This window comes from Strix uralensis, chromosome 11, assembly GCF_047716275.1.
Source record: "Strix uralensis isolate ZFMK-TIS-50842 chromosome 11, bStrUra1, whole genome shotgun sequence".
Taxonomy (NCBI): domain Eukaryota; kingdom Metazoa; phylum Chordata; class Aves; order Strigiformes; family Strigidae; genus Strix; species Strix uralensis.
In genome coordinates this window covers 6,560,373-6,586,488 of record NC_133982.1, presented here as the reverse complement: position 1 = coordinate 6,586,488, position 26,116 = coordinate 6,560,373, and the positions used below count along the sequence as shown (strand labels likewise).

Genomic DNA, 26,116 nt, shown 5'->3' with positions numbered 1-26,116 from the left:
TTTTTTGCAAGACTATTTTTTTTAAACACCAGATTACTGTAGTCAAATTCAAGTAAGTGACTTCAATAGAGACTCCACTGAGTGGAACATAAATCCAACAATGTATAAATACAAGCAAATAGTTGTGAATGATCTATTTCTCTTTTTTGGCCTAACCTCTCTGAAGCTATAAAAAGAAGGATGTGGGAAAACATCTTGGCAAAAGTGATCTTTTTTTTGTCTTTCCATTACTTTTTTGTTTATTTTTTCAGAGAATTACATCAGTAATTCATATCTACCAGCTAAAGCAAATACAATTTAAAAAGGAAACACAATACAAAACCTTGGGAGACATGTTTGCTTAGCTGAAAAGTAGTGAATAACAGTAGTGTAATTAGGGTGAAAGGAGTCTTGCAAAAAAAAAAGACCTTCTCAGAGCTGTTTTAGGATCTTAGGTCATGAGTTAGGTCATGAGCTTCTTAGCATTTGGTGTGGTATCTGAGTAGACCCTTGGATTATAGATCAGGGCAGGTGCAGAAGACTGTACTATAAATACTTTTACCCTTAAGGAGTTCACAAATTTCTTGAATGACAAAGCGGACAGAAACATATTAGTTTGGAAGAGGAAAATTATTAAAATAATTTTAGAATAATTTAAAGTTTTATTTTCCAACAAGTCATCCCATAGTTCTTAATTATAAAAGAAAAAATGGCCTTCACCGTTACCTTAGAAATGTTACGGAAAACCTTTTACAGTGTTAAGGCATGTATTTATTAAGCATGAGTGGCATGTTCAGGGGTATTTCTGTATTCATTTGCTGCCTGCTGAGCTGTGCAGAGAACTGACTGTCAGAATTCCTACCTTCTATTTTAGGGCCTTCTCTTGCTTTATGGCTGGAGCATGTATGACCAATTCCCTCAGTAAGTTCTGCCGTTTATATGCTTCTCTTAGAAATATTGTCCCTCAGCTCCCTTAGTGCAAAGCTCTCGGAGATCCTTACAGGATAAAATACACTAGCCATAGTGGTAAAACCTGCCTGATTTCATCAGTATTTATTGTTTTATTTGTTTTCCAGGTGAATGTTTTCAATTTCCTATTCTTGATGATATGCCACACTCATTGTTGCTGCTACCTTTGTCCGAAATGAACCTTCCAGTTTTACAAGGGCTGCAGAGGTCTCAGAGACCTCTCAGAAATTAGTTTGTATTTTATTTATATTTGCCTCCCTATGAGGGAACACTCCACTTTTCAAATGTCACATACAGGCCTATGAGTTCACTCTGACTGACCTAATTTGCATCCTTAATCATCTTTTAAGAGTCATGTTTTCATAGAACTGGCAGAACCAGTTGTAGTATAAAGTTAGGTGTCATTTCCTGCATATTCCTTTAAAAAAAAAAAAAAAAGGGAAGAAAAAGAAAAGGAAAAGCAACTCCAAGGGTATGTTTGAAGTTTTTCCAAATGAATATATCCACTTGCCTTTTTGTCCATTGCCAGAATCAACAGTGTGAACTCCCTTTGACCAGCCCAATCCATGCACAAAGTAGCAGGTCCTTCTCCAGGCAAATTTCTGCTTATGTCAAGGGATGTATGAGGACAAAAACATCATAATATAAATGGGTTCCAGCCTTGCTCTGGGAAATTATACCATATTGTCAGTAAGCCCGAAGTGCAACATCACCTACTCATGGGAGGAGTAGTGAATTTCAAAAACAGTACATCCTGAATTCAAACAGTTACCAGAATTCAAAATGAGTGCAGTAGGTATTCCCCAGAAGCAAGTGCACCAGTTGTCAGTGAGAGAGATGAGATAGCTGCTGTGGTGAAAAACAAGAAAAAGGTAGCAAGCAACAGTACAGAATTAGTACTATGTCAGAAAAGCAAAGTTTGTGCTACCTTCTTTTTTCAGTATGCAAAAATAATTTGTATACAGTCTTTCTTCACATATCAATTAAAGAGGGAGAGACTATACAAACTATTAGATTTCCAAGCCTATCTTTCTTAGCCAGCTGGAACAGAAATTTCCAAGCAATTGAAATTGTTAATGAGAGGTATAGCAAGCATGTTTACACATGTCTGTAGTTTTCATATTCTATGAGGAAAAAAAAAATTAAGTCACCATCAGCCAGTTCAGCCCCATGGATAAAGGGTCATCTTGCTATAAACAAAGCTTATTAATTGGACATTTTCATATAAGTGGAACCTCAAGGTTTTGTTTTTCTGTGGAGGTGATAGCATCCTCCAGGTATTTTTTTAAAAAAACGTTTGAGTTCCATCCTTCTCCCTGTATCTCATACTTTCTCACGTATCCCAGAGGCTCCCATGTCATGGTTAACATTCTTTTAGAAAAATGGAGCTGCACAGGAATTCTTTAAGAGTCTATCAGCACCACTCCCAAATTAGCCAGACAGGATACTGTTTGTTTAATTTCGCAAGACATTTGCTTTCCCCAAAGCCAGAAGAGCTACCTCAGTGATTTCCCAGCCATGATACTCCACACTTTTTAAGGAATTTTTTTGTGGCAGAGGAGTAAGTTCTCCTAAAGTAGGAACAAAACATACTGATACATTTCATAATGCAGTCAGGTTGTTGAACAATATGTAACTAGGTGTCTTTTAAATATTCACTATACTTTCTTCAGAAAGGCCCTGATCTCTTCTAATTGGCTATATTGTAAAGGCAAGATAAGTGCAAAGAGAAAACTACATTTTAGAGTTGGCTGCAACTGAATCTGCAGACTTTTCCAATACTCTGTTGTCTGGTGTTTTTAAACATTCTGTGACAGTGCAATGCTGTTTATATTCTGATGGGTTTAAGTAGTACTTTTTTGGAACTGATAGGGATGAATGAACAATATTGTCTGTATAGAAAGAAAGAATTTCACCCTCTATAAACATTTTACTTCATAATTTTTACTATTATTATTATTATTTTACTATTACTGTCATAGGAGTTTGGTTATTAAACCAATACAGTAAGAAGGGAATGCAGTGAGTTGATCTTTTCTTTAAGAAGGCATAAGAAAAGCTGCTACTTTGCCAATGGTCTTCCGTGCTCTCTAGTAGTAATGCACATGAACCCCTGTGCCTAGTTGCGAGCCTCTCTGAACTTTGTATAGTTCATAGCTGAGTTCAGAGTATGGCCTTTCTCGGGAGTAGGGGAAGATAACTGTTGGTCTGAACCCTGAGCCAGGGGACTTTACTATCTTGTAGAGCTGAGGCTTCATGGTGCAGCTTGTTTAAGCTCTCCAGGAGCTGGTCTCCAAGGCCTGCTTTGCAAATCCAGCCCTTACTGCCCTGGCAAGTACAGTGGGCCGGAAGCCGTAGGCTGTCGGGCAGTCCCTCCTGCAGCAGAGTAACATCAGTTTAGCTGATCCAGTGACAGCACCAGGGAGGAATTTTCTGCTGGAAGTACTGAGTGCAGACAAAGAGGCAGCTTAATTTTCTCTTTTGCAACCCAAATCCTGTGGGCCTCATGCACGTCCATGTACTTTCTGCACTGTACAAGGGAGCGTGCGTGGTGGGGACAGAGCATGTTGTGACTTGCTCAGTGTGCTGATGAGACTGTGAGAGACCTGCCAGAAGCTAAAATAGGTCTCCACTTAATTATATGTTATTTTGTTAATTGTCTCTCTCTACTGCCAGCCTCTCGATGCCGTTGCAGGGGGAGGGTGCAAGCTGCCTCTTCAGCCAGTTTCTCTGACCCAGCTTCTCCTGGGCTCCATCCCTCGCAGCTCTGGCTACCCCAGGAGGGCCAACGAGCTGCCACTGTCCCCGTTGAGGGGCACTGGAACTCTCCTCTGCCTTTTCTTGTCAGTTCAATGTTTGCGCCCCTTGCATGTGCAGCGAGGAGGCACGTCTCCCCGCAGCGCCCGAAGTGCAGCGAGGTCCTACCGGGGGGGCGGCAGCCGGGGCATCCGCTGGCAGCGGGGCTCAGCGCCGGCACCGCCTGCGCCGGCGGGGAGACCCCTCCTGGGCCCCCATGGTCACCTGTCCGAGGGTCTGGGTCGCACCTCTGCCCCTTCCCCCTCGCTGTAGGTCCCAGCGAAAGCCCTGCCCTGCCCTGCCCGCCTGGCCCAGGCCCCGCCGCGGAGCCTGGTCTTCACGCTCGGCGCTGTACGGGCCGAGCAGGACCCCGCCGTCCGCACTGGCTGCAGCCTGACCGTTCAGTAGCAGTGCTCCCCCCAACCTCCTTCCGCCTCTGGCTGCCGGGGGTAAGGTCTTAAAACGCATTCATTCCGTCCGTGCATGCGGTTAACCCCTTACTGGCCACCGCCCCCCCCCCCCCCCCCCCCCCCGCCCCGCGTGTTCCCCTGCCGCCCAGCGCGGCCGGCTCCGTCACCCTCCTGCTTTAAAACACATCGATTTTCACGGCTGGGGACGGCTCCAGCGCGGGGCTGGTGTCACCCAGACACCCTGCCCGCCCCGAGCAGCCTGCGCGGCCGTCTCCTCCGTTCCCCGGGCTCCGGATTTTTTTTTTTTTTTTTTTTCCTTCTCTCCTCCCAGGAGTAGCAGCGAAACGTCCCGTCCTGCCCATTTGGAAATGGGAACAAATTGCTCCTCCGCCTTACCTCGCCCATCGCATCCCATATATAGTCATATCGACGGTCAAATGGCAGGCGGTAGCGAATGGGAGAGCTGAGCCTCCGAAAAAAGCCGGGGGGGAGTGAGAGAGGGAAAGGGGTAGGGACGAACGGAGGAGGGAGGGAAAAAAAAAAGCCCTTTCCAAAAAAGTATTGGATGTCTTGAGGAATGCAGTCAGCCCCCTGGGAAAGTACATATCTGTGAGGCGCTCCCTGCCCGCCGCTCGCACTCCGCCGGAGCCCCGTCCCGCACGGCCCGTCCCGCCGCCCGGCAGCTCCGCGCCGCTCCCGCGGGGCCGCGGCTGGCTCTCGGACTCGGGGCTGCCCCGCTGCCTCTCAAGTTTTGCTTTCGGGTGGAATTCGCGCGGGGACGCGCCCTAACCCACCGCCGCCATGGATGCCATCAAGAAGAAGATGCAGATGCTGAAGCTGGACAAGGAGAACGCCCTGGACAGAGCCGAGCAAGCCGAAGCGGACAAGAAGGCAGCGGAGGAGAGAAGCAAGCAGGTCTGCACCGAGGGCCCGGGCGCGGCCAGCGCCGGGGCGCAAGTCTTTCCAGACGACTCCTCTCTCTCTCTTTCCTTCTTTTTTTTCCTCCCCAATGTACCTTGTTGTATCCCACCCCAACCCCCAGAACTGGCTGAACTTTTCCCAGGGCAGAGCTTCGCCCTGGCAGCCCCTGGCTGGAGGTTCCCGGCAGGAGGCCGGGACAGCCGCATGGCCTCCGTGCCTTTGTCATGGGGGCACGGGTGGGAGAGGCGGCCTCCAGCACCTGGGTACCAGTGAACAGACGTGCTGCGATTTGGCAAAGGACACTTAAAACTGTGTTCGCCCACTCCAGCACCACCCAGGAGACTTGTCCGATCCACCTGCCCCCCCTTCCCTTCCAGATGCGTGTCCCATTTTCCTGGCCTTCTCCAACCCCCCTCCTTTACATCTGGGGCTTTATTCGTTTGGGGGAGAGGGGCACACTGGTTGCACGTTTCTGGGAGATCCTGAAGGAGGAGGGAAGAAGGGAGAGGGATTTCAAAATTAATTTCCCACTTTTCTAAGCCCAGGGAGAAACATATTTGTGCATTGTATTTCCTCTTGTGCGCCTAGTTAGAGGATGACATTGTGCAATTGGAAAAGCAATTGCATGTGACGGAGGATGCAAGGGACCAAGTGCTGGAAGAGCTACACAAGTCTGAGGATAGCCTCCTCTCCGCAGAGGAGAATGCTGCCAAGGTATCGTGCCCTTGCCGCAAGCAAAGAGAATCTAACTGTCTCTCCTTCTCTCTCTCTCTGTCCGTCTGTCCTTTTCTGTCTCTTCTGCACTTGCACTTCTCCCTTTGCACGATCACGTTGCCTGCTGCACCTTTTCCTGCCCGCCCTCCCCTCTCCACCACTTTCCACCCGTATCACAGCTGGAGGACGAGCTGGTGGCTCTACAAAAGAAGCTGAAGGGCACTGAGGATGAGCTGGACAAATACTCCGAGTCCCTTAAAGATGCACAGGAAAAGTTGGAACTGGCTGACAAAAAGGCCACAGATGTAAGTTACCCCCATCCCTTCCACCACCCCCCCAGTACAGAAACCACACGCTCCCTCTGCACGGGACACCCAGGACTCCTACCAAGCAGTGCTCCAAAGCTTTGCTGAGGGCAGGGTCCAGGAACCTCCTGGGCAGGGAGGTGGGAAACACAGCACTGCCTCCTTGCATGAGGTTTGCACACTATCAGAGCATTTGATTGGGTTTCTGCTCCCTTGACACGTGCTTTTCATGTGTAGTTGCCGCTCTAGACCTCTAGATGTGAAAGTAAGGAAAGGGTGGATTGTCCATTCAGGTGGTGGGGAAAATAGGCTGGAACAACACTATTTCGACAGTAATGCAGAATCAGAGAGTTAATAGCAAGTAGATCCAGGAGAGAGAGATCCAGAAGAGCAAGGGCTGCTAGTTTGTCTTCAGGAGAGCTGTTTCTAAGCACACATGCATTAGAACTGCTGCTAGATACTAGTGTGGCTCACTCAGGTCCCTGAGATAAAAGATCCTCTCCTTGGGTTTTTTTTCCTGGAAATCACTGGAACTGTTTCCCTTGTCAAAGAAAAGTTCAGTCTCGTCTGAGAGAAAATTGTCTGGAAGATGATACTTGCTAGGTTTGCAGTTCAGAGGACAGGGCTCCTGGGAGCAAGCTGGGAGATATATATAGCTCAGCACTTTATATGGTAATAATGCAAGAGCTTGTGCCTCTCCCAGGCCCTCATCCCACCCACCTGTCTGCCCCTGACATGCATTTAATGGATTGCATGCATGGAACCATGCGAGTTTCTTGTCTATGCAGTTAAGATCCAGGTCTCTATGGCTGCTGCTGCTGCTGTACAATCCAATTCTGAGGAAATCTCAGGTCTGAATTACAGGATTAGGTGAAACCACAGTATTTCCAAAGCGATGACCATCCTTTTCCTATAGCTCAGCTTTAAAAAATAACCTCAAAGCCATAATAAAAAGAGGAGTTGCCACAGATGAAGCAAACAAAGTATTTGAGGAGGAGAAAGGATGCTTTTAGAAGGGAAAATGTTACAAAAAAAAATCTTTGCATGAAAGTCAGCATGCTTTCATCTTATTTTACTTCTAAAATGAACAAAGGATAAAAAAGGTTTGACTTTAGTATGGCAATTAAGTTGTACAGCTTTGAAAGAGAACTCAAGAACTTAAACATAAGCGTGCATAGGAACAGGAGAGGGATTCTGTGTATAATGTGGATCAGATGTCTGTCTTCTTCTGTGCATGGCTGCATAGATGAGAGGCAGCTTCCTAGCAGGACGTTTATTTAACTTGTTCAAAGGAACCGCATATAGATCCAGGGGAGATACTCCTTATAAGGAAAGGTATGCAGACTATTTGGAAATAGCTTGCCTAGGATGAAGGCAGGAGAAATGCTACTAGATTCCCTTTTTGAAATGAAAGAACTTCCTAGCCAATCCCAATGCCATTTTCCTTTGCTGGAAAACAGTGTTTGGAAGCTAGTTGAGGGCAATTTTACGTGCAGTCATCCCTCAGGCAGAGGGGTAGGCAAGTGTCTGGCTTGTTTTCATCAAGGTAAATGCTGTATTTAATGGTATGCATGGAATATGTCTGACATTTTAAAGATGTCGTTCTTTTTTGGTGATGTGTAGTATCTTTGGGGCACTGCAGTTGACCCAGTATTTGCCCAACTAGTTTGGATAGTTCCAAGCCGTAGGAAAAAGACACGGGCAGGGCAGGGAGTGCCGGCTCCCTAGGGTGGACTCTCGTTACTCGGGGGGATGAGGACACCTGACCTCGCCGGTGTTACTCACCTCGCAAAAGCCGGGCACATCCCCCGAGCCCCGGAGCCACCTCACCTGGGAGGGGGCAGGCGTAGCTCCCTCTCCCCTCCCCGTGGCTCGGGGGCTGGGCTAGGCCGGGCGCTGGGCTAGGCCGGGCGCGGCAGCCGCCGGCGGGGGCCGGTTGCTCGGGGTCACTTTATAACGCTCACACTGGGGCGGTTTAGGGGGGGAAGGCGGGGCCCGGCCCCAGCAGTTGCGCCGCCAGGGGGCGCTGCCGCCCCAGCGCTCCCACCTGGCGACGGCCGCCGCGCCCCGGTCCCCGCGGCCCGGCCCGGCCCGGCCCTGCCCAGCCCCGGCCGGCACGGCACGGCACGGCACGGCCCGGCCCGGCCCCGCCGCAGGGCTCTCTCCCGGCTGGGGTCGGCCTCCCCCCCGGCGCCTTCCCCCGTGCCCGCCCCAGCGGTGCGCCGTGCCGCGCCGCTCCCAGCTCGGTGCCGGCAGCCCCGCCCCGGTGCGCGGTGCGCTGCGGCGCGGGGGGACTTCCGGGGCTGAGGCGGGCGGAGGGAGGGAGGGAGGCGGTGCAGGCCGGGCCAGACGCGGGTATGGCGGCGATGAGCTCGCTGGAGGCCGTGCGGAGGAAGATCCGGAGCCTGCAGGAGCAGGCGGATGCTGCCGAGGAGCGGGCGGGCCGGCTGCAGCGGGAGGTGGACCAGGAGCGGGCCCTGCGGGAGGAGGTAGGGCCGCCCGCTCGGCTCGGCCCGGCCCGGCCCGGGGGCTGCGGCCCGGTGGGAGCGGGCGGGGGCGCCGGACGGGGGTCCCGGGCCGCGGCTGACCCGCGCCACTCCCCGGCCGGCGGGTCGGGCGGCTGCTTCCTTCGCCGCCGTCTCCGACAAAATGGTCACCTGCGGCCGCGGCGCCGCCCCGCGCTGCGGGCGGAGGCCGCTGTTCCCGGCGGGCAGGCCCGGGGCCGCAGGTGAGGAGGAGAGGAAGGGGTCGGTGCGGTCCTCGGTACCCCAGGCGGTGCGTGGGGCAGACGGAGCCGCGGTGCCCAAGTGGAGCGCACCAGGTCTGCTGGCCAACACCAAAACGCTGAGCTGGAATGAGGCTGAATTTAAGCAAGATGTCTGAGATTGGGTGCTTTGTATTCGGTTCTGAACAAGCTTTTACGATTTGTTTTTTTTCTTTTTGCAAGTGCCAGTTGTCTGCTTATCCTATCCAAACGAGTTGAGCTATGGGAAAGTCAGTATGCCGACTGTTACATACTTGGGACTGAACCTGAGATGGCCACATCCGAGTTCTTGCCCACAGTACCTGAAAACACCACGGCAGTGTGATCATATGGCCCCATCTGTAGTGTGTTCAGCTAGCCAAAACCCCTGGCTAAGATAGGAAAGGAACAGTAGGCATGGTCTTAGGCCAGAGACAAGGTCAGGTGCGAGCAGCACAGACTCGCGTAGCAGAGAGATGGAGTTATGGGTGGCAGTTACAGCAAAAAACTGATAGGGCTGTTGTTTGCCTTGCCACTGACCTTGGGGAATTCTAGCAGCTGTAACGTAATGTTTCCTGCTATAAAATGTACGGTGTCCTTTGCAGCAGTTCTAGTGTCTTCCCTGGTCACATAGAAGTGACGCAAAATAACAAATTTCTTATTCACGTAGTTTATTGCTATAGAAAAAGCGGTGATTATTGGATTCCCTTATAATATGGGGCTTTCTGCATATTCTGGGCGTCAAGTTCAAAGGAAGAACCTTCTGATTTCTTGCAGGTGATCTTCTCAAGGAGCAAAACATGTTTCCTTACACTTGTGTAACTGCTGCATTCTTACAAACCGCTTCACATATCCGTTTTTCTCAGTGAGGGGTCATGTCACAGTCATTAACATGTTTCATAAGGGTTTCTGTCTTGAAAAAAAGTGCACTCATTTTCTAAGCTTTGTGGAGTAAAGGACACCAATTTTCCTACTTTCAGTAACATGTATTGTTTTAAACAACATACTAAAGGATTCCCATTAAAATGGAAAGCTTTGCGGTTACCTTTTGTGGCAGAAGGAATAATGCTGGAGGAGTCTTCCCATTAGAGCTCAGCCACACTGCTATAAGGCTCAGGATCCAAAAGGTTAATGTTTGTCTCTTCCCTGAAGTTGGTTTATGCAGATGATGCGGAATTCTGCAGAGTACATTTACATGGTATTTAAGTTTTTGTTTGGAGGGGTCCGTGCTGGGATGAATAAAGGCAGAAAACTGAAATCACAGGCACGTGTAGTCCTGTGCCTTTTCTATAATGCTAGCTGTGTATGGATTTTTTTAATTGTCGCAGCTATATTTCTGCATGCTCGAGGAGGCAGGCTTTGAGAACACTGCAGCAAGCAAGCTGAGGTGTGAATCTGACCCTTCCCTTAGTGTAATGCCTTACATGTATAGCATGTGACTAGCTAGGGTGGTTTTGTTTTTTTCTTCCTGTGCAAGGTACAGATAGGCAGACAATGAAAAAGCTAAAGCTGTGGCCAAAACATATCACAGCTTACAGCTTTTGATTGTTAAACCAGATTGTTAAAAGTTTCAAGACTCTGACTAGCAGCTGTTGCCTTAAAAAGAATCTCTTCTGTTTTGAGCGCACGCACCTCAAGGAGCTGTTGGTAATCACATTTTCAGAATGCATTTTTCTTCCTTCTTCTGGAAACCAGAATCTCTTACAACGGTAATGATTAACACCCGACGGTAACTTATCCATGTCATTGCTCATTGTAAAAATATGTGGTGTATAAGTGCTATGGCAAAAATGCAGAAGGTTATGTTTGTCTGTTAGCTGTGGGAGTGCCCCTTAATGTCACTGGGGTTTTTTCCTTCCTTACCATATAAGGAGAGAAGTCCTGCTCCGCAGAAGAATAACTTGGGCCATATAAGGCTGGTTGGTAAACCCTTATTGAGTTACTGGAGCAGGAAGTGAAAACTTGAACTTTAGTCACCCTGTGTTTTCTAAGCATATTGTATGCTCTTATCATGATGAGGAGTCTTGACATGATAATGATTAACCGGTGACATTACATATTTCCCAAGGGTTACATTTATGAAAGGTTATTTTCTTACTCAAATCAGAATGTTCAACTTCTTACTGTTTAAAACCAGCAGTCTGAAAATTTGGAGTTTGGTTTAGGGTACTACTGCTTGACATAGCTAAAGATTTTATATTTGGGTTAATGTGGATGAAGTCTCTTCTACTCCTGGTTCTACGTGTTCACTGCCAGTACTCATTAATGTTCAAAAATATATTTTCTCCCCTGTTCATGTGTTACTTCCAATCATTCTAGTGGGGCAATGTTACTGTTATGTCAAAGGTTGTTTTACTTGTCTGGTGTGTAAGTTATTCTTACTTGTGCTATTTACAACAAAATTTTGGCTGTGGCCAACTGTATCCAGCTGCCTTTGGTTATTAAAAGCAACAAATAACAGTTCCTTAAATTTTTAATTAAAGAAAAAGTACCAAACTGATACTTTTGGTATCAGTTTCTTTTCCTAGAGGGTTGTTTGTGTCCCCTCCCCCCCCAACTAGACATCCTAGGAAATTCAGACATGTACTTCCTCATATATAGCAAGACTGCTTGCAGTACTAATTAAGAGTAACTGTAATTCTTGGAAGTAATTAACTTTTTAGAATAATGACTGTTTTTAATATATTTGTGCTTAATAACCTTTTGAAAGAAATAAAGTTTAGTAATGAGGCTACTATGAGAAGTCTGCAACTTAAGCAAGTATAGATTTGAGAGTGTCAGAAGTAAAGGCTTGTAATGATAAGAGGCAGATGAATTGCAAGTGTTATATGGAAGATTAAGCGAACAGGTAATGCAAGAGAGGCAAATCTAGGCGAAGTTTAAGGATGACAGTATGGGAAAAAAAAATAGATGTTTTAAGTGATTGTTGCCTGTACCAGGGCCCTTCTGAGATGTAGCGTCTGCTGATGCCCTCTTTGTCAGCTCTTGCATAGCTTGCCTGTAAACAAAACTTGTGGGTATTCGGGCATTTCTTAAATGTTCTCATGCTCTCTCTGTGTCAGCTGTCTCATTGCAAATGCTGATCTAGGTGTATTTTTGCATGTTTACACTGAACCCGTCTTATGGAACTCAGGGAAATATCGGGACAATTATTATCAAAGTATGGCAAAAGGTCATAAAGAAAGGATTTGGGATAACATAGAAGATTTAGGTAATTGGTTTGTGTTGATTTGATTAAAAAAAAATAGAGGGGGGTATGACTGTAATTAGTTAATCTCTGCAAATACAATAACAGAAAATGTATAAGGAACAATGCATAATTCTTCCAGTGCAGTTCTTCCTAGTACAAATTGTACAGTGCTTAATGTGCTTCATTTAAAGGAAGGATTAATCACTTTTTCCTCCGTTAAGCAATAACTTCACAATTCATTGAGGGCATGTACATCTCTGTGTATGGGCTTTTTAGTGGAGGAAGTCAGAATTTACTGAAGTGCTGTTAAAAGGCACTAGCAGGTACCTGGGATAATCTTTTACGAGGGGTGATGTGTGCCTTATTATGAATTAATTTCTGTTCTTCCTGTGCTTAGGCTGAGAGCGAAGTAGCTTCTCTGAACAGACGCATCCAGCTGGTTGAGGAAGAGTTGGATCGGGCTCAGGAGCGTTTGGCTACTGCCCTTCAGAAGCTGGAGGAGGCAGAGAAGGCTGCAGATGAGAGTGAAAGGTGGGTGGGGCCACTCTTGAATGGATCATTACCCTTATGACAAAGATGATAATTGTCAGGGTGTGGGTTAGGGAAATAAATTAAACCACTCCTATGTCTCTGAACATGTGTAATCCACTCTTCCTTTGCCTACATGGACTTCAGTTACAGCTTGTCTGTAGGGATGTCCAAAATGTGTAGGCTTGAATTCTTTTTCATGTCTCAGTTGTAAAGATAAGATTTAAGTGGGGTAGGGCTTCTGATGTATCATGCCACATCCTGGGAAAACTGCTTGGCCCAGCCCAGACATCTCTATTTGGATGGCAGCTTTTTGAGGGTGATGCCTACTCTTGTATTGTTGGGTGATTCTTGATTTCATTGTGGGTAAAAAATCTTACCTGGAGATTAGCAAAGTGCTGGAAGAGGCTTTGGTTCTCTTGTTGTCGAGACTGGTACATGAAGGTGAGCAAAAGAGAGAGAGCATGATAATTCTGTCAGATTTAGGCTGGGATTTCCATAAGTGCTTAATGTAAGTAGGAACTCAAGACTTGTGGCTTTGGAAGATCTTCTCTTTTACTTCTACAAATTCTATTTTATATCTGTGATAGTACCTTTTGTTGGGAAAGAATCCTATGTATTCTGCCTCTGTGTTTCTACCTCACTAATGATCCAGCCTGTTGAAAAGAAAAGTGCCTGGAACTCACAGTATATTATGAAATAGTTAAGAGAATTTGGGTCAAACATGCATGAAAGAGGCAATATGTAATGTTTCCTGTTACGAAGGAGTTAAATTTTGCTTGTGCAGAGCACAGAGAGCTTCAGTGCTGTAGGGCTCTGACATGGCAAAACTCATGGGACTCTGTTTGGCCCATAAATATAATGCCTGTCAGTCCTGTAGGGGTTGTAACATGATGTTTCACGAAGAGTATAAAAGCACAGATGTCTTTAGTCATCTTATTAGGTCTTTAGAAGCAAGACCCTTTATTTACCTTTCTATAAGATCAGTTTTCCTTCCCTGAAAATGGGAAAGTGTACAGTTGAACTGTGGTAAGAGCTAAACAAATTAAATTTTCTTTCTTCTTAAGACATGCTTCTTTCCTTTGAACTCCTGAAGTGTGAATGCACAGGACTAGATATATGGTGTGAAGAATCAAGTATCTGACATGCTTTGTTCACCTTAATACACCTGTCTGAAAGTCACACTCCAGTAGTAGTAGAGATGGAGATAAACTGGCAAGCCCCGAACCTTGCATTTCCTGTTTTTCACGTCTTTCAGAGGGATGAAGGTCATTGAAAATAGAGCCCAGAAGGATGAAGAGAAGATGGAAATCCAAGAGATCCAGCTTAAAGAAGCTAAGCACATTGCTGAAGAGGCTGACCGCAAGTATGAAGAGGTCAGTTCTTGAGTGCAGGTTATCTGTTTCTAAAGCCCTTTAGGCTGTGCCTGTAATTAATAACTATTTTAATTTTTTTTCCCCTTTTACCTTTTAAGTTCAAAAGATCACACCTCTTTGCAGCTGTGGAAGTTAAAATGGGCACTTGGATACCTCAGGGGACAAGGTGGCAGATCTGTGCTCAGATCTTTGCAGTAAAATGGTTCAGAGTATTCCCTGGTCTCTTAGGGAGAAAAATATTTTTAAGTTGCCTTTTGGTGAATGAAAGAGAGGTCTTGAAAAATGTCAGATAGCAAAAGACTCCAATAATGAAGATGTAGCACAATCAAAACTGATGTGTTGACCACAAAATGGAGAGGCCCAACTTCCAGTTTTGTAGGTTCTAGAAACAGGTGGTGTGTACTGCAGCAACATAATATCTCTGATGATCATTTGCCTTTTCTTGTAGGTGGCTCGTAAGCTTGTGATCATTGAGAGTGACCTGGAGCGGGCTGAGGAACGTGCTGAACTATCAGAAAGGTAAGTGCTGAACTGCCCCGAGATGTGTGTGAGGTGCTACAAGACAACTGTAACAGCATGAAACATTGGCAGTACACTGTGTGTTCAGCTCAAAGCTATGTTTTGCTCCTTTACTCTAATGGTTGAAATAAATGGTCAGTGCCAAAGTAAATGTGTTCGTATGTGTGTGCGCGTGTGTTTTGTCACTGCATGCTGTACCTGCACACTGATTTTGTGAATGGCTTTTGTGCATTTCATGTGTTCACTAACAGCCAAGTCCGACAGCTGGAAGAACAGTTAAGAATAATGGATCAAACCTTGAAAGCATTAATGGCTGCAGAGGATAAGGTACTGATACTAATAAACAGTTTTTAGGTTTAACTGCAACCCAAGTCTTTCAGCTTCCATAGACAGTTAGCTCACTCAGTAGTAACAAATAAGTCCTCGCTACGCTCTTTACTCTCTTTGCATCTTGCTTTGGTGGTTTTCTTTGGTCTCTTTTTTTGTTTATTTGCTCATTTTTACCTTTAAAACTGATCTCTTGTGCAGCCAAAAAGAAGCTGAACTGTCTCATATGTAAAGGTTATGTAAATATTTCTGTGTAAGCCAAGGGCTGTAGGTAATTTCTGTGTGGTCGTTGTCTTAATGTACACTTGAGATGGAATTTGGCATCGTAAAGAATTGATTTCAGTCTGTGATGGATTCAGCTGCTTTTGAGGCTGTTCTTTTGCTCTGTAATTGTTTTCATTTTTCTCTATCTTTTCCCCCTATTTCCTCCTGTTTCTTTTGCTTGACTGAATCTTCCATCCGCCCCTTTCCTGCCTTCCTTCTGAAATAACAGCAAATGTGCTGAGCTTGAAGAGGAGTTGAAAACTGTGACCAACAACCTGAAGTCGCTGGAGGCTCAGGCTGAGAAGGTAGGCTAGAGACTTATGTGAGAATGTGTCCCTTACGTTGTCATCTGGATTGGCCTGTGGGGTTTTCTTTATATGCAGCATTTCAGCAGGGCCTTTGTCTGTAGAAGCATTTGGGCTTACTACTCAATTTGTATTTGGCTCTTACCATTACCTAGCATTCCTTCTAGTTCCAAAAAGGTCAGTATGATTTGACCACATGTTCTGTTAAGTAGTCTGACAGGATTAAATATTATTTATAGAATGTTCCTCAAAATGGCACTTGTGTGCTAACGTTAAATTTCTCCAAATGCTGCTCCTCTTTAAAACTGTAGTACTAATTTCTACTCAAACTTTCTACTGTATATCACTGGAATATAACTCAAGGGCAATTTGGCTCTTGTAATAAAATGTGTATTACCACAGTCTGGTAAGTGGAATTAATTTAGTTATACCCATTATATAGTTGATCTATTAGAAGAGATTCTCAAATGTGGTGTTTTTTGGTATATTTAGAACATCTGGTCTAATATCAGTGATCCTCTTTCTAATTACAGTACTCGCAGAAAGAAGACAAATATGAAGAAGAGATTAAAGTCCTGACTGACAAACTGAAGGAGGTAAAATTAGAGCTGTTCTTTACAACAGATCTTCTAATGCAACTTTGATTCTTTGCATATAAACACTACTTTGATGCTTTAAGGATGAACATGTCACATTGGAGACAGTTTAGTGTTAAATGTCTCTCTTAAAAATTAGTATCACTTTATTATTTGCCTCCTCTCATTGTACTTTTTTCCTCATTTGAATTGTTGCTCCTCTATTCATAAGTACTCTGTATGCGTTTCCTGAAATAATCTGTATTTGTCTCGACTTCAGGCTGAGACCCGTGCTGAATTTGCTGAGAGGTCAGTAACCAAGCTGGAGAAGAGCATTGATGACCTAGAAGGTATGGGGCTTTGTTTTTCTCACTTACTGTAGAAATACAGATCTTTTATTCTCCTGTTGGTTTTTTTAGTACCCAATTCTACTCACCTAACTTGTCCTGCTTATATAAATGGGTCTGCCTAAAGAGTAAAATCGGTAAAATGTTTTCTGATTTAAATGTATTGATAACTTAAATGCTTCAGTTGAACGGTGTTTTGCTCTTGCCTGTTTCTTTTTCTCTCATGTTCTCAAGACTCCTTTCATTTTTTTTTTTGCTTTATACTCTTCTACTTGGAGGTATGTAAATGTATAGAGTAAATGGTTAGGTGATAAGTATGATTGTTATCTTACTAAAAAGCTGATGAAGAGCTGTGTTATGTTTGTAATAATTAGGAATGTAGCAAGCTAACCTAATGTATTACTGCTACAAGTGTGGGTCAGGGCAGGCATTTTGTGTCATGGAGCAGTTGCTGTTTTTCAGTAAAGCTAATGGCTTGCATACATAATCAGAAGGACAGCTTATTAAACTTCAAAGAGTTAGTTTTAAGGTTTTGATAAATCTTTCAGGACTGCAGTAGAAAAGTAGAATGTGCTTTTTCCCTCCAGAGACAACAGTTCAGTAGTGCTCTGTAATTAAAAGTTATATGGAGCTTACTATTTAGATGTGTTACACTAAGTCTAGGATTTTAAGAAGCTTGATTGCTTGGCATGGCAGGCTGAATTCTGCATAAAGAGTATCAAATATCTAGGTAGCTGCTGAAAATTTATGATCACTGACTCGGGAAGGAAGCAGAGAAGAAAGATAAATGTTCAGAAGGAACAAAAATCGCTGTAAAAAACTGAGTTTATGACATCACACAAACCAGAGTGGCCTTAAAAAAAAAAAAAAGTGGTAGAAAATAAATGGTAACATTCTCCTTGAGACCCATTTTTGGATCTTTTCTCCCTAGCCCCTGTGTGTTCTCCTAGTATGCTTTAAAACAAAAATCCAGGCAGCGAAACATGGATTTTGCTTCCCTTGTACACTATCTTTCCTTCATTTTCTCTTATCTCACAGGTTGCCCCACTGGCAGTGCAGTTAATGAACTGGTCACATAAAACTATTCACTGTTGATTTTTTTTTTTTTTATTATTATTCTCTAATTTTGTAATTTTTGTTTTGTCTGTCACAACACCTCTTTCTGTGCGCTCTTCCCCTTTCCTACGGCTTCTGGATGGTATCCCATGCCACCACCTTCACATTCCATCCTGTGATCACACTCCATTTCCTTGCACACCTCTGCCTTCCCTTGGGGGAATGTTAGATGAGCTATATGCTCAGAAACTGAAGTACAAAGCCATCAGTGAGGAGCTGGACCACGCTCTCAACGACATGACTTCCATGTAAATGTCTTCCCAGCTTGCCTGCACCTGCTTCCCTGCCCTCATTGATTGCGCGGTTCCGGCCTTGTGAAATTACACTCCCTCTGTAGCGGGAGACGCATTCCTTTAGCGAGACTAGGTGTACAAAATACCATGAACAATTTCTTTACCGTGGCAGAGTGTGGGTGAGTGTTGTGCCTAGCCTGGTAAATACTCATGGTGATTTTGTAAGCTGCCTAATAAGCCCGTGTTTATTCTTTCATTCTGCATCTGCAATCTTTGTGTCTTGTGGCTGCCCTTTGTTTGTAGCTCTGCATTTATCCTTTCAGTTCACCTCTGTTCAAGCATTGTCTACCAGGCCTATCGTGTTCAGTTTCCCAAAGAAAATTGCCTCAGTACGTGTTGCATTCAGAGTATATTCTTCTGCTGGCACAGTTTTTCTCTGGCAAAGTCCTACAGAAGTTTCAGAGAAATTTAGATTTAACTGTTTTCTCTAGTAATGGCAGTGGAAAGTGTTTATCTCAATTTCCTTAACTGCTTTGAAGAATTTTATCACTAAATTACAAGTGTGGAAATTCTTTGTCATTTAAACCCATAAAAGTGCAATTGAATTGTAGGTTGCTTCTGCATATTTTGTGGAGAGTAATAGTAATTTAATTTGCATATACCAAAAATGTGGTAATACCAACTTTAGTCACAAGGAGAAAAATAAAGATTGTATTAGGCAGCAGGAATGCAGGAGAGTGAACAGTTGTAAGGTGTGACTATAGTCCCTGCAGTGTTTGATACAAACTGACGACTCTTCCATCAACCTAAAAGTCTGAACAGAGGTCAGCTGTGCTAAATCCATCTTCCCATGCTCATACGTTTTATTTGCATGAACCCTGCACGGTTGGCATGGGAAAGAGGAAGAGTTGTGGCTCTCACGTGCTTGTGAGGTGTGATGTTTAGTCCCAGCATTGCCTTTTGGAAGTTGGCATGCTAGCAAGGCATAAGCTTTGCTCAGAGCTTGAAATTTATTTTGCATGCACCCATATTTTAAACGTTTTTTCTTTGTCTTTGTTTCAGCCCTATATCTGTTCATTCCTCCCTCTCTCTCCCAACTTTTTAGTAGGGTCTAATGCTTTGATTTTTATTTATTTTTTTTTTTTTTTAATTCCCCACCCCTCCATGGCTTTTGCTCGGTGGCTTATCAAGCAAATGGCTTTATTTTCTACTCCTCTGTGTACAGAGATTACAGTATTTCTTCAATTTGCGTTATTTCTAAATGAAAAACAGACTTTAAAATTCACTCTACTGGTACATGAGGACATTACTGCAGCATTCCAGTCCCAGCATGGTGTGCTGTTTCTCCGGTAGTCATCTTGGCATGCTGGGCTCTGCTGTGCTCTTGCTTCTTTTTTGGAAGTCTTTACTGCACCTTTTTTATTTCCTACCTTATCTCACTTTTTCTTTTCATGCAGATAATTTTCTTTGCTTCACTTCTCCAAAGACATCTTCATCGGGTTGGATAAAACATCTTTCCAAGCTTTGGATGTTTCATGGGTTCATTGTCCTGTCTTCTAGCTTAGTTGACTCTATTCCTCTAGCACCTGTCTCAGAACATGCTCTGTTTGTGCTCTGCTGTACAGAAACTCTACATCTCTCAATGTAAAATAAACATCCCAGCTGTATCCCTTTTGCTATTCCCTTGCCTTTTATTTATTTAAGTAACTATTTCAGTTATTAATAAAAATTGCTTTTTTTGCCATTAGGGATTTAAATTTTTTTGGTGTTTCCTTTTTTTTTTTTCCCCCTGCAAACACTTTTGCCTGAATGTTGACAATGCAAAGCCAGTGATACCAGTCTATAGGATGAGAATACTACTCTTGGTATTTTGAGGTCAAAACTGACCAGTTGTTATGTTGGTCTTTCTCAGTCTGATGCAGATAAAATGACAAATAGATGGAATGGAAATTTTTTGAGTTGTTATTGTTAGGCCAAAATCTGCAAGGACACTACTTCCTTGGGGTCACTTGGTCATGGGAGCATGGCTGAGAGAGCAGTTAAGTCCTTGACACCAGTTTTTTCACTTTAAAGTCTGAAATTTTATCCCAGCTTGATGCTGAAGACTTCCTGTTTTTATATAAGTGTGTTTGTTAACTTAAATATTTGAGACAGATTTAAAAGGGCAATATCAAAAACTTTTAGTTCCTTTTTTTCACCCAAAAATACTCCTTTAAATGTCTTACACAAAAGTTTTCCCCTCTTTCACACCTCAATTACTCAGCAAAGATGTTGCTTGCTAACTTTGTTGTTTTTTTTTTTTTTTTTTTTCAATATGATTCTCTTGAGTGGCATGATAGGATTGGAAGTTCAGCAAGGAGATTTCAGTAGCTTTCCACTTCTGTGCTTAGCTCAGACTTGTGAGGTTGAATTACAGACTCATGAGAAATGTTTCAGAACTGGAGTAGGGAAACTAATTACACTAATAATGAAACGATTCTGCTGCAAAGTGAAACATCCAGATTTCAGGTTTGAGACCCTAAACATTGGCTTTGGGCTGATCTGGGAGTGCCTAATTAAGGATGAAACATTGAATACTGACACCTTGCTTTTTTGTACTGTTATTTGCAACTACAGAGTTTATTGCATTATTTTAACTTTATTTTCTTCACAATGAAAGAATTTATTTTCCAGTTCACATTGAAGTGAATCAGTTTAGATGGGACTGATTTCTGATTATGCCTGTCTCTATATATATTGCTCAAGTTCCTAAGTCACCACAGCTGAATAAACTCATCATAGCATTGCTGGGTTTTAGTTTTTTATCTTATAGAATAATGTAAATGTGGCTTTCTTGTTCAACTTCAAGATTATTCAGCAGGGCAGTCTGTGCTAGACTTTCTCCTGTTCCCAAAACCTGTTTTCCAAATAAGGCTTGCAAATGAATGCATCATCTTCCCCTCTGCCACCCTTAGAAAACTTTGTCTCATCCCAGTTTTCTATCCCATGACACATGTCCTAGTGTTGCTGGCTATGGGGAGAAGCCCAAGTACAGGATATGTGTCAGCAGTCGCAGGTAGTCCAGATAAAGTTTGATAACTTACTATTCATTGGTTGCAATACAGTAGGTGGGTTTAAACACTGTGTATTGCAACTGAGAAGTAAAATGTGTAGTGTGAAGGTTAACCAAATATAATGGGATGAGCATTTGTAAAATGACTGAAGCTAAATTCACAAATGCAAAAGTTACAGGGAATATGGCAGGTGTCACTTGCCAACTGAGCCAGAGTAGCTTATGCTACAGCAACTCCAGCCCCTTAATTTATTGTGTGTTTTGGTTTATTGTGTCAGCAGTGTTGTTTTTCCCTCTTATTCTTTGTAATACTGTTGTTTCTTAAGTAAAAAAAGCAAACTCTAATGTAGGAACCTGGTAATTTTTAACACTGTAATTTTGAACATCAGTATTTAAATCTTCCCTTTTCCTTCAAACACATAATCAGTTCTCTGCACTGTAGGGTGTTGAATTGCTAGCCAGAGTACTGGAAATGGGCAGTGCAATGCAGATACCCATGTAGCTGCATACAGAATTCCTAGCTGGCCCTGCTGCACTGATCTTGACTCCATGGAGCTGTTGTGATTTCTCACTGCAGTGTATTTCAGCACTCTCGTCACTGTCGGACCTGACCTGTGCATGATGTTGTACATCCCACAAAGTCTGGCCACGTGTAGCTAGTCATGTACATGAGGCTTGTTGACAGGAGTGCAAGGCTGGCTCTTATGTCTCATTTGCCTGGACTCTCTGCTGCGCTGAGGCTGAGCCTTACTGGGCTGCACCAGAGCTTGAACTCCCTGCTTGGCCTAAGGTGGCTGCCTACAGAGCCAGCCCTTTGGCTCCGTCTCTGTGGTAAATCGCAACCTGCACAGACTGCCTGTGGGTAATCAAGGGCTGACTGTACACTCGGTAAATGCTTTCCATGCTTCACCTGGGGGTTTTAGTCTCATTTTGGATGTTGAGAAATACTGTAAATCTCTGCCTCAATTAAAGAGAGGAGTTTTCTGTGATGAAGGTAAGCATCAAATTCTTAGTTCAAATTATGTTGTCATGTTTGAATAACAACTAAATACACTTCACCAAGCAAAGTGTAATTTTAGTTACTCTGAGGTTTTGATGTTTTTTCCACATATATATGTGACATTATCCTGATAAGAGAGACAAGACCCAGTTGTTACTGGTCCAAGATCAGAGCTCTGAAATATGCCCTGGTTTTACTGACCTGGCTGTTGGAGTTTGGGCTGGGGAGGAAGCTGCACAAGTATGTCCTACAGACCAGCTCACTGCACAGCTTTGCCATTGCTGTGTCCAGAGCCTGCAGGGGAAGAGGATTTCTGTGGAAACTGTTGGGAAGCTTGTGGAAAAGAATCAGAAACAGTCATTTCCTGTAGGGAAATAATCTGAGATCAAGAGGTCAGGAGTGCAGTTTGAATCTAGACTGCTGAGAAGAATATGGACAATTTGAGAAAATCAGACAGTCAAAAACTGTCTTGGAATGTTCTTTCACTCTGCAGAACTCTCCCTAAATGCACTGTCACAACATAGCTATGGCTGTTCTCTTTGAATGTGAACCATCCTGTCTGTCTGTTGTATTTGAGCAACACAGGTTTTCATGCTTCCATTTCATTTTCACTGAATGTTTGGGTTTGTTTTCTTACAAAGTACAGCTGGACAATTTAAATGTATCAAAGTGTGTTGATACCAATAACAGAAGTATGTTTCACTACCAAAAATACCATTTCAGCTGTGAGATTCCACAGAAAAGGAGTACGGGCTGAAGTCAGACCTAGTGCTAGCTGGCTACCAGCATGTCTCCTGCTGTTACTTACCCTGGTTGTGACACAGTTGCCTGCCTTCCCTCCACTGACAGATGAGGTTTCACCACATCTTAAATAGTTTACAGAGGAAAATGTCACTCATAAAACAAATCTTCCACACGCTGTACGTAAAGATTAAAGCAGGACTTGGTGGTTCTAGGAATATAGCTGCAGTTCTTCTATTTCTGTTCCCACTTACCTGTCTCAGCTGTTCCCAACAGAAGTCTTAGCCAGTTCTTCAGAGGTTATAATAGGTGTTCCCTGGAGTAGCTATTTCATTACTAGAGTTCTAGAAAAAAAGGTAAAATGTTTCTCTGTGTGTTACTGAACTGTCTGTGGTGTGACCAGTTTCTTTATTAACTCTTACTTAACTGTTTTCTCTGTCTAATCTGTCTTCATTCTGCCTCTTTTTTTCCCTTCTAACCTGCTTGCTGCCTGTACAGACCAACTCTACCAGCAACTTGAGCAAAACAGTCGCCTAACTAATGAACTAAAGCTGGCATTGAATGAGGATTAAACTTTAGTGTGACTATATTGTTAACTTGTTTAAAAACTGCTTCTTCCAAATTTCCTTAAGAATGAATCAGTAAATGTAGAAATAAGCAAGAAATGTAGATATTCATTCTTTCAGGCTGTTCATTCTGTGGTAAATTAATGGATGAAATTCTCAGTTTCTGTTGGGAAAAATATGAAAATGCTTCTGGATGAGGCTTTTCATTATCTGTATGTACACCTGTTTTGGAGGAGCAGTAAGCTCTTTGGCTGTGCAGTAGCTCCTTTCCACTTCAGTAAACAGGTACGGCATTTAGCTAACAGTATCCAAAAAGTAACAGAGAGACATCTGGTTTACCAGACATGAATTGGTCCTGAGATTTTTAGTAGAACATGGATAAGACAAAAACATTCACCAGATTCATATTTTCGTATTTCAAACCAACACAAAGAATACTTACAGCTGTTTTGTTACCTGGAGGCTTTAATACAGTAATTTTGCATCGCTATGAATTGGGCTTGTATTTGACTTTACAAAATTAAAAACAAACAAAAAACCAAACTAGGAATGGGAGCTCCATCTGAAAATACCCGGTCAGTTTAAAGGTATGCTTGCATTAGTATGAAGTTACTATTACTGAATTCTGGTAGGATGCAGCTCTAGAACATTGTGCTCATTTATTGTATCAAATACGTGTGTTAAATGACTGTCCTATAAAAGTGTGCATGCAACATAAAGCTACTAACTTTGATTTTATTTATTTTCTAGAAGAAATACATTTCTTAAAAGTCACTTCACTGAAGACTAGATTAGTTTTACTTTTTTCTTTGCAAGTTCTGGATTACATGGAACTTAAAGCATCGATCTGCAAAGAACTTAATTATTTTCTTTATTGCCCTACTTTAAAAAAAAAAAAAAAAGCCATTCACTATCCCCTATTCCTATAAGGAAAGAGCTTCCAGAACATGCAAGAATCACGTCTCTGTTGGCGGTGCATTTTCTTAACAAATGCAGCTGTAAACAGTTCTAAACTTGCATTACTTGCAGTTTGTTTTATTAATTTGGAATTCTCTCTAGTTGTGTTGTAGATAAATACTCTGGTCGGTATTTATGAGCATGCACATTTCTTAACTTTCTAAACCCTCCAACTGAAATGATGATTGCATGTCTTCATGTTCTGAGAATCCGTGCCTCCAAAGAACTGCTATTCATGTTTTAATTTTCTAATCCCACAACAGAGAAAGTGGCGCATGCCAAAGAAGAAAACCTTAGTATGCATCAGATGCTGGATCAAACTTTACTGGAGTTAAACAACATGTGAAAACCTTCTTAGCAGCAACCACATTATTTGTTTTATTATTTTTACACCTGCTTGCCGTGAAACCCCATAAACATGTCTTTATTTTAGTTTCACCACAGTCACAAGAACATCTGCTAAATTATCAGGCAGGGGTCAGGGAAACACCAAAATGGGCAAGCCATATGCGGGTTAAGCTATATTACTTTATGGTTTTAACGTGCCATTTCCCAACAAAAATGTTACCTACACTTTGTAGAGAGTTCAGCAATTCAGTATGCTTAGTCTTTTGAAGAATCCTGGCTGTGGCAGAAAGTGTCCCACCTCAAGTGCCAACTACAATTTTTAACAAGAAGAATGATTCATGTTCAAGAGATATCAGATGGAAATGGTGCTAATCTGAACAAAAGGTTCTACTGAAGTCTTTTGTTTGATATCAGACAAGTCAGGAGTTGTCCAGCACAGTAATTTATTTTTATCAGAATTTTATTGTCCTGTGAGGATTTGGACTTTCTGTGCCTTCTAATTCAATAAAACGAAGGTATGTAAGCAACAGAGAAAAGTGAAGGCTTCTGGAGGTCTTAAATTGTGTTCTTGCAACTCAATACAGAAGTGTAGGTCAGCATTTCACCTCGACTGTTCATTCAATTGTATTTTTCATGTTGAAATGAAAGATCCAATAAATTCAGGAGAAAAACATAAATTTGGAAGAGATTGTTTAAAAATGTATTTTATTTGTGTGGATTTGGGGGAGGGGGAGGAATTTATAAACCGATATTCGCCTCACTTTTTTTTCACACTTTCTTTGAGCAGTTTTAAAAGTATACCTGTATGTAAACATTGTATAATGATATGGAATAAAATGCACATTTTAGGACATTTTTTAAATTTTGCTCTCCTGTGATTTGTTTTTCATCACATTAGCTTCCTGTGTGTCGCTGTGTACAATATGCATGTGTGCAGTGTCTCCTTGGGATACACTGTTAGACATTGGCTTTCAGTCCCTTCTGTGCTGTTAGGCTAATGTATAAAAACGCAGTGAAATGGAGTGTTTTGGACTGATGTGGATCTGCAGCTGCTAAGAGGAGCCCTTTGAGGGCTGTATTGCAGGAACCTGTCCCCATCACCTCATCGTGTTCCCAGATGGATGCAGAATGCAACTATACCCTGATGGATGATGGAGCTTTCCAAAATTATTCATTGTTGACCAAAAGTGTTTTCAGTAAGATCCTTGCAGAACTCCCACGGACTTCTGTAGGAAATGAGCCCTAAAGGCCATGCTCTTGGGAATGCTACCATGTATTTGTACATCTTACCTGTTAATATGTGTTAATTTACTTTGATACAGTGATAAACCTTTCACAATGATGTGTCAATTTCACCAGAGATCCTTTCACCCAACTTTTCACTACTGGTTGCTGATTTCTCTATGTGTAGGTATCTTCATTTGAATTACGAGGTCTGTCAATGAGCCACTTCAGAACTTCAAAAATAATTCTTATACCTCATTGTTCTATAGTATATTGCTGGAATTTGATGCTGTCCATCCTTCTAGCAGCAAGGGGCTTGGGAGGAGACAGGTATAAATAACCTTCCGGATCATCAGAGAATCTCTTTATTAGTGGACCCTTAGCAAGCAACTGAAAACAAGTGACTTTCTCAGCAGCTGGTGTAGTGGTGAAAGGGTAAAGCAATACATAATAATTTTAGATTAAATGGAAATTGGAGGGGGAAGATTTACTTACTGGTGTGGGGGTCTGGCTTTTTTTGATTTTGTTATAAAGGGGAGAACTTCGTAACATTACAAGCGTTTGTGTGTTTCACTCACTGCTGCTAGGTTGTCCTGAATGGAAGGGATGAG

General features: G+C 43.1%; 1 protein-coding gene across 12 annotated transcripts; it reads left to right on the top strand.

Moving 5' to 3' along the window:
* Positions 1 to 4,780: 4,780 nt before the first annotated feature.
* TPM1 (tropomyosin 1) lies at positions 4,781 to 25,143 on the top strand. 12 transcript variants are annotated; one of them, XR_012630487.1, is made up of 10 exons: positions 4,785 to 5,069; positions 5,969 to 6,094; positions 12,425 to 12,558; positions 13,814 to 13,931; positions 14,380 to 14,450; positions 14,702 to 14,777; positions 15,880 to 15,942; positions 16,202 to 16,271; positions 17,554 to 17,796; positions 19,075 to 19,284. XR_012630487.1 is itself a non-coding variant. In XM_074880990.1 (10 exons), exons 1-10 carry the CDS (start codon positions 4,956 to 4,958, stop codon positions 19,076 to 19,078), a joined length of 855 nt encoding a protein of 284 aa, XP_074737091.1. In that variant the 5' UTR covers positions 4,788 to 4,955; the 3' UTR covers positions 19,079 to 19,284. The 12 variants fall into 12 exon arrangements, 8 of the variants coding, with proteins under 8 accessions (XP_074737093.1, XP_074737097.1, XP_074737099.1 ...); XR_012630486.1 differs by lacking the exon at positions 14,702 to 14,777 and adding an exon at positions 15,271 to 15,346 and having other exon boundaries at positions 4,788 to 5,069; XM_074880990.1 differs by lacking the exon at positions 14,702 to 14,777 and adding an exon at positions 15,271 to 15,346 and having other exon boundaries at positions 4,788 to 5,069; positions 17,554 to 17,632.
* Positions 25,144 to 26,116: the final 973 nt, after the last annotated feature.